The sequence below is a fragment of the Crocodylus porosus genome, unplaced genomic scaffold, assembly GCF_001723895.1.
Source record: "Crocodylus porosus isolate Cpor-Errol unplaced genomic scaffold, CroPor_comp1, whole genome shotgun sequence".
Classification (NCBI taxonomy): domain Eukaryota; kingdom Metazoa; phylum Chordata; order Crocodylia; family Crocodylidae; genus Crocodylus; species Crocodylus porosus.
This window is the reverse complement of record NW_017728950.1, coordinates 65,190,731-65,198,655: the sequence shown is the minus strand read 5'-3', so window position 1 is coordinate 65,198,655 and position 7,925 is coordinate 65,190,731. Positions and strand designations below refer to the sequence as shown.

General features: G+C 41.4%; 1 protein-coding gene across 1 annotated transcript in view; it reads left to right on the top strand.

Moving 5' to 3' along the window:
• The first annotated feature begins 6,707 nt into the window (after nucleotides 1–6,707).
• The window catches only part of LOC109323573 (centrosome-associated protein CEP250-like), a 72,650-nt gene continuing 71,432 nt past the window's right edge, over nucleotides 6,708–7,925 (top strand). Inside the window, exon 1 of the mRNA XM_019555217.1 lies at nucleotides 6,708–6,803. Within this exon, the coding sequence (XP_019410762.1) occupies nucleotides 6,794–6,803 (10 nt within the window). The 5' untranslated portion in view covers nucleotides 6,708–6,793. The remainder of the gene's footprint in view (nucleotides 6,804–7,925) is intronic.

Here is a 7,925-nt window from a genome sequence, read left to right as displayed (position 1 = left end):
AGGTGAACATGATGCAAAAACGTGCTGGAACAAGCTGTGGTGCCACTGCAGATACACTTTGCACCTCTGCTATGGCACTGCTCTCCTCAATGGCCAAGTCATGTTCACCTGTCTGGGTTGCTAGAACTCATACCAAATGTGTGGCTGTCCAGTTAAATTCTTCAATGCATGCTATCACCAGAACCCTGAAATCTAAATCAATTCAGTGGTTACTGGTGCTGGCTAATATTGCTCGTCCGGACATTTGCCATGGCAAAGCTAAATACAGAGACGTTGTCCGCATGAATGACAACACATACCTCCCCATCCATAGGGATTTAAAGAACCTCCAAGCAAACTGTTTGGTCTCCTGGAAACATTTGTGGACATATGTACAAGCCCTTGTAGGACATGATAATGCAGCAGCTTGGAGAAAAGCGTGGAAGAAAACCACCATTCAGAATAAACATTTAATTTTTGACCCAGTAATAAAGCTCCCTGGTTTTGACCTGCCATGAAAAACATGGAAGGTTCTAAATTGGATGCAAGCCAGGCATGGCACTGCAGTCACTTGGGGCAGTATTTTCTGAATCTCACGGTAAGGTACAGCTTGACCTTTCAGCATCAGACACAATGCTAGTGCAATGCCACATACTCAAGTCAATAACCATGTTCGTGTTGTGATGGACACTGGTGATTTTAGCCTTGTGTTGAATGATGCTGTGATTAACACCTCAGTATCATGCAAGAAACAAGAAGTAAAATCCTGGCCTAATTTAAGTTATTGTAAGTTTTGTCTGACTTTGATGGAACCAGGATTTCATCCCAGGTATGCAGATTCTGAAAAGATTTTACAAGGCTTTCTGGCTTGATAGGCTGCCTTCCAGATAGACTCATGTGCTACATCCCAACTGCTACATCAAATAAATCTAGTAGTAAGAATTTGGACTGCATAGGAAGCCTCTAGGAAAGGAGGGTGGTTACACTAATCCTCCTTTGATTTGTGTAACCACAAATAGAAATAAACTGAAATAAACCAATTCCCAAACTGCAAGAAAACAGCAAACAGTTTTAAAAGGTAGATGGCAGAGTCTATAAATACAGCTACTATATTTTTCAACCCACCTCCACCTTAATTTTTAAGTGTTTTCTCCTTATTTCAAATGTGAGATATCAGATCTTTGCAGCTTCTCAGAAACATATTTTGCATCAGGATTAGTTTTCCAGGCATCTTGATTCATATGATGAAAAGCATTTGTTTATTGTGCTGCCAACTAATAATAGAAATCTCATGTTTTCATATTCTAAATCTTATTCCAGCCTGAAACAGCTGAAGGACATTATTCCTTGAAAGAAAGCATTACAGAGAACACAAGCCTGAATTATTTATGAGACATTTTAAAGGGCTAGAGTGTGTTTACATTTGGAAGAGACAAACATACCTTGAATTTTCATATTTGTTGCAATTTGTTTGTTATCAAGTTTCACTAAAGCATGTAATTCAGATCTTGATTTGCCTCTGAACTTCTGCAAAGGAAAGAAGTTTGGATGTGATATTTCATATCTGACCCATCTTTGTACTAAACCAACCCTTTCAGACTGCTTAACATAGCAGCTGTTATTAACTGATAGGAGTATTTCTTTTTAATATAGTCACTATGATACAGACTATATAAAGAGGAAAACAAGGCTCTAAAGCCTGATGCTTACATTGTCTGATTAAGAACAAAGTATGTTGTTAATGACAAAAGACACCAAGGCTGCATCTGATGAGCATGGATATTTGGTTCCCTAGGGACAAGTAGCAGCAGCATGCCTTGGGCCACAGCTAATTGTTCCCGGGGAAACCGCATGCTGCAAGCGCTTTAGTATGTGGCAGGTTACTCCAAGGGCAATAAGGGAGGCCTGGGCCAGCACTGTGCTGGCCCCAGCAGACTTACCTGGGGTCTTGGGGGCCTCCCCAGGCTGCAGCAGCAGTAATCCTGTTGGGCAGAGCCTAGCTGGCAGCTGCAGCATAGCTTCAGGTGGCCTGGCTCTATTTTTCAGTGGTGTACACTGCCTGTGCATGCACTGCTCCAGTTTGTTGGGGTTTTTTTTCCCTGTGGATCAAAAAAACCTACAGAAAAAAAACCCAACAGAGCAGTGCATGCATGGGCAGTGCACCCTTGCAATGCAGAGAACACCTGACTATTCCATATGTGGCACTGCAGATGTGTTTGCGGTGCCACATACCTCACAGTTGCACCCCAGTGGATGCACCCCAGTCGACAAAACAACATCCAATCGCAGGGCATTAACTTTTTAAGATATACCTATAACTGATTATTAATGACATTATTTTAAGTGGCAATGATAAGTATTGTTCAAAAGATAAGGACTAGTAAGAGTAGGACAACACTATGCCAGAAGAAGTGGTTTTAGGGTACTAGAATACACCACTGTATGTTTATATAGTACTTACCATAGTAGAATCTTGGTTCCTAATTTGGCCCTTGGTTGTTAGTGAAATAATAACAATAGAAACACTGGTTCAAATACTTCTTTATTTTGCTCACTGTTTCTCTAAATCTGTTCATGGTGATTTTCTATCATGTGATATCTATGCTTTGATGTTTTTAGATTTTATTACCATATTTACTTGCAGATCACATATACATTTTTCTCCTAAATATCAGCCCTTCCAAACTGGGGTGTGTGTCTTATATGGGGAGCTGGTTTTCTTTGCCAGAACAGAAGTATAACGATGCTGTGATGCAAAATGGCTGTCAGTGGTAACCCTTTCACAGTTGCTCTCTGCTTGCTGGCTAAGAGAGAAGCAGGTAGCCACTTTGCAACACAGCTTCTCCATGTAAAAAGCCAGCTCTAGGCCATGACTCTGGAAAAATCTTTTTTCCCCTACATTCTGCTTTTCAAAAACAGGGTGTCTGGGTTATTTGAAGGTGTGCAGTATGCAAGAAAATATTGGAAACCAAACTAGGGGCAAGGAGGAGCCATAATGTATTTGTTTCTCATTTTCCCTGAAATGCCTAATGTAGGAAATGTTTGCAAGTTTTTGATTAAAAAAAAATCCTCCAGTTAGTTGGTTTTTGGAAGGGAGTGCTTTGCTTGCCTTTTTCTTTCTTTCATTTCCCCAACCTCTACCTTACCCCTTTCTTTTCCAAAGGAAAGAAAAAGGGGAAAAAAAATCCTGATGACTGTTGTTTTCATAACCAAAGATCCACCACATTTCACATTTTTTAAGAAGAACTTATTTTTATGAAAAAATAATTAAATATATTTTTATTAGTTGCAGTGTCTGTCTTTATTAATAACCTTTGTCATTCAGATGCGAAGGGAATGTACCTGAAACGAGCCATTGTTCTAACACAATCAGTCATACAAGTTTTAGTCGTGTACTAACTTGTAAGTAGGCTTTAATTTGTAAAGAAATGGTGATGAATCTGCTGTATACGTCCACTAATTCCAGACACTCCTCTTTCAGGATAGTCTTTAAGACAAATTCCACCTTCATTTCTCTAGGGCACCAGGGCTGACCTCAGTACCACACCACCTATACAGGAATCCTGAGTCATTCTTCTTGACTCGCATGGGGATACAAATGCATGGGAACAGTACACTTGGCAGTTCTCCATAAATGTTGTTTAAGGAAGGACAGGTACTTGCCTTTTCTGGTGCCTGATACTGGATAATGATATAACTATAAGGGAGAATTCATGTTTGAACCATTCCAAGATAGTGTGCTTTAAGAACATAGTCAGTTATCAGATCCATTATGCTGTGGTCCCAGTGAATGATTTTGGGATTGAAAAAATTGTAGTATGCCCTAATCTATTGCCGGTAGCACAAGGGGTAAGACAGAAGAGGTACAAAGCCTCTATTCATGTTCTTCCTTCAAAGCATAGTAGTAATACAGGGCGATACCGTAATTTAAATATAATACCAGTTTGTTACACTAAAGCATCAACAATAGCAAAGCCCATTTTGGGTAAGCCTGTGTGAAATCTGAGTCTGAAATCACATGAATTTTTTTTTTTCAATACCTCCTGGTTTCATCAGCTCTGGAAATGTGGCAAGAATATCCTATTTCACATTCTTTCCACTGCAATGAAGAACTGCAAATGTACTCTTCTAAACCTCAAAGCAATTTTGAGTTTGATTTGAGAGTTAAATTTTGTGCTGATTGTTGGAATTCAGTCTCTGATACTTTAAATGTCTTCTTTTTTGTTAGTTTGCAGTATATCCTTTTATTTTGTGTTGTTGCTGCCTATTACCTGTTGCTGTTTAGGCAGGATGAGAGCCACACACCTAGGTGATGGGTTACACATAATTATTACCTTCCTTGGGGTTAGATTAGGATTTTCTTTTCACACTTACACACAGTAGTCATTCCCACTTCCTCCCTCCCTCCCCAGCCCACGCAACTCTTGCGTGGTACACCCAAAGAGTGGACACAAATACTGTTTAGTCCTCCTATTCTCTGGGCACATCTACATGTACATATCAGTAGGCAGCAATAAATTCCAGCACATACCGCATCACAGTTTATTGCTCCTGCGCACCATGTTTACACATCACAGCATGTTGAACTGTTTTGGAGCACCCCTGGCTGGCCAGGAGCTCCAGGGCTGCACAGGGTCTGCCTGGGGCATTAGCCTGCTTTAGTGTGGGACTAGCCAGTAGGCAACCCTGCAATGAAGCACCTTTGTGCCCCAGCCAGCTCTGTCAGTGTCTACATGTGTGTTGCTGTGCATGAAAAAACTTCAGCAGAATAATATTGTATTGACAAGTACTAACCTGCTGCAGATTTTATTAATTTCCTAAGGCCCAATAGGGCTGTAAGTGTAGACACTGGAAGCAACTTCACATTTACTGTAGAGATTTACATGTCTCATGAAGATGGTCTGGCTATGATCAGATCCAGCTACCTTGACGGAAGAAGATCCATGTCTCCATTTCCTATCCTGCAGCCAGAGGATGAGGGTTTAGGAACATAAGGCTGTAGGAAAGAATCCACATCATCTAATAGATGGGGGCAACTCTCCTGTTAGATACTCCATTTCTTAAGCTTCTCACTCAAAGGCAGTACGGCTACTCAGAACAGATTGTAAAGGACAGAGATGCACACATGATCAGGATCACATTTCTCACAGAGCAACCACTCTATGTGACCTATTCTTGTGCTCAAAAGAAATCTACCTAACACTAGGCCTGTGCAAAACTTCAGGTGCTGAGTTGATTTGGAGGAGATTCGGCCCAATTCAGTGGCCAAATCTCTGAATCTGAATCAAATCAGGGGACCAATTAAAAGGTCCAAATCAATTTGAAGCTCTCCAATTTGATTCAGAAAAGATTCAGAGAGCTTCAGAGATTTAGGCAGTCCCCCACTGGCTGCAACAGGGAGCTGGACCTGGACTCGGTCCTGGTAAGTAGGGAGCCAAGGAGGAGGGCTGGAGGAGGGGGGAGGGGACCATGGGGGCACCCTTACCAGGCCCCATCCCCTACCTGATCCCCCAGCCCCCCCAGAATACCCCTCGAGTCCCACCATCTATCTCAGCACTCCCCCCCACCCCATGTCTGCCCCACCCAGCCCCAGCTCCCGGCCCTATAGCAAAAAACAAAAAACCCAGACTTGCCAGCTGCTGCAGTGGCCATCAGGGCTTCTGGGGTGTTGTAACAGAGCCCCCCCCACATAGCAGAGGGCAATGGGGGGCAGTGGGGATCGCCTCCCCCCTCACCAGGCAGGAGCTGGTGAGTCAAAACTTTTTTTTTTTAAGATACAGAAGCTGGGGCAGACAGGGAAGCCATGGGGTGGGGAGGCTCATGACAGACCTCCCCATGCAGCGGGAGGCATCAGGGAGTACCAGGGATTGCTCCCCTGCCTGGCAGTAGCTAGTGAGTGGGGGCTTTTTTTTTCAAAGAGCTGGGAGCTGGGGCTGGGCAGAGCTAGGAGAGTGGGTTCTATGTGATTTGGAGATTTGGCTGATTCTTTAGCATCTGATTCTCTGAATCAGATTTGGCCAAATTGATTCAGGGCAGTGATTCAAATCACTGAATCAAATCATTGTCCTCCAAATTGGCTTAATCCGAATCCAAAACAAATACTAGCCACTTCGCACAGGCCTACCTAACACCTGTTAAAAGGCAAATTTAGGAACAAAATTCATAAGCTGGCTGAACATTAAGATCCAAGGACTAAACATTGATATTGGTTTTATGGCACATTGTATTTCACCCAAATCTTACATTCTTTTCACACAGGAAAGGTGAATGGCCTTCATTCCTTTTGATAGGTCAGGAACCAGCTTCGTTTCTTCTTCAAACAGTGTATCTACTACTCCTGAGAATTTCTCTCAGCTCCTCCTCTCTGCTGTGTTTCACTGTGTTGTGTCTGGCTCCCTGTGATTAGAGACCTGATGAAGAATGTCTTGCATGTAAATGTTTGTTTAACTTTATCCCAACTCCATTTTGATCCAATAAAAAATATCAGAAAACTGCCTCCCTAATAATTCTGAATTTTAGCCAAATTTGCTACATACTGAGTTTCACTTGATCATTAAAACTAAGCCTCCTAAGTAAAACCAGGCATTTCTACCCTTCAGCTACAGAGGGAAACATTTATGAAAAAATGCCCTTAATTGAATTAGAGTTGCCCTGACCCCTGCCTGAACAAGAAACCTGATATCCATCAAAAACCCTTCTTACTTTCCACTGGAAACAGTATCCTGTAGCCTAGCAAGAAGTACAACAGTCTGACATAGTAGGCTTAACTTTTATCAGTGTGGAACCATTGTTGTTGCTCTGCAGATTTTTTACTATGGATGAAGGTAAAACTTGTTTTAGTGTATTCTGTTGTGAAAACAAGTAAAATGTTTGCTCAGGAAAATTATAGGACACAGCTTATTAGTAGTAGAAGGGCCATATTAGGCAGATGGGATTATTTTAATTATTTGATGGGAAGCAAATATGTGAGGTTTAAGTGCGAAGCTTAAAAAGAGTAACTATATGCTGTAAGCTTCTTGGAAAAGGTATCTACAAAGGGATGTCAGGAGAACAAGGACATGGATTTCCTATCTATTTTAAATAATGTACAGTAAGAGTTACGTTTTTAAGGTGGCAAAAAATTGTACTATATAATGTTTGAACTGATAAAGGGTTAAAGGACTGATGCACCTAATAGTGTTGTGGAACTGGCTTGCTAAACTAAAAATATTAGTGTTTTAGCCTTTTGAAAATGTCTTGGTAACTCATAACTTTACTATTGGAAGAGGCATGGTTGTATGTAGTTTTCTGAAAATTTTAAACCATCGAATAATCTTACTTAAAATTTCCCAGAACAAGGCCTCTTCTTGAATTGCAAATATTTTATAACCTTTTATTAATAGAAAGCACTGTGAACTGTCTTCCTTCAGTCAATACTGCAATCTGCTTCTCAGCATCTAAGAAAGAAATGAGCCAGCTCTATTAAACCATGGGATAACAATTATAAAATGCTAACATCGGTGAAAGCTTTTAGAAAAGCCAGCACAAGAGTAAACATCCTGCAATTTACAGAGGCAAAAGTCCAATTTAAAAAAGTTTGATTTAGAAATTGTAAGCCTCTAATATGGGTGCAGCAATTTACTTCTACGCACTTCCAATCCATTGTCAAATTTACTCTCAGATAGATAACTCCATAAATTCTTTCGAAGAACTGAGCAGGATTCATACTTTTCTATTAGGATAGGAGGTTATGATAATATATGACTATTCCATGTCATGTGGTGGTGGTGGTGTTTTCGTCAATCCTCCCAGTCTAGGGCTATGGGCTGAGGAGGGAGAGGAGGATCCACGCGGTGAACCAAAGACTGCGGAGCTGGTGTTATCGGGAAGGCTTTGGCTTCCATGACCACAGCCCGCTCTTTGGCGAGAGAGGCAGCGAGCTGCTGGGAAGAGATGGCCTCCATCTC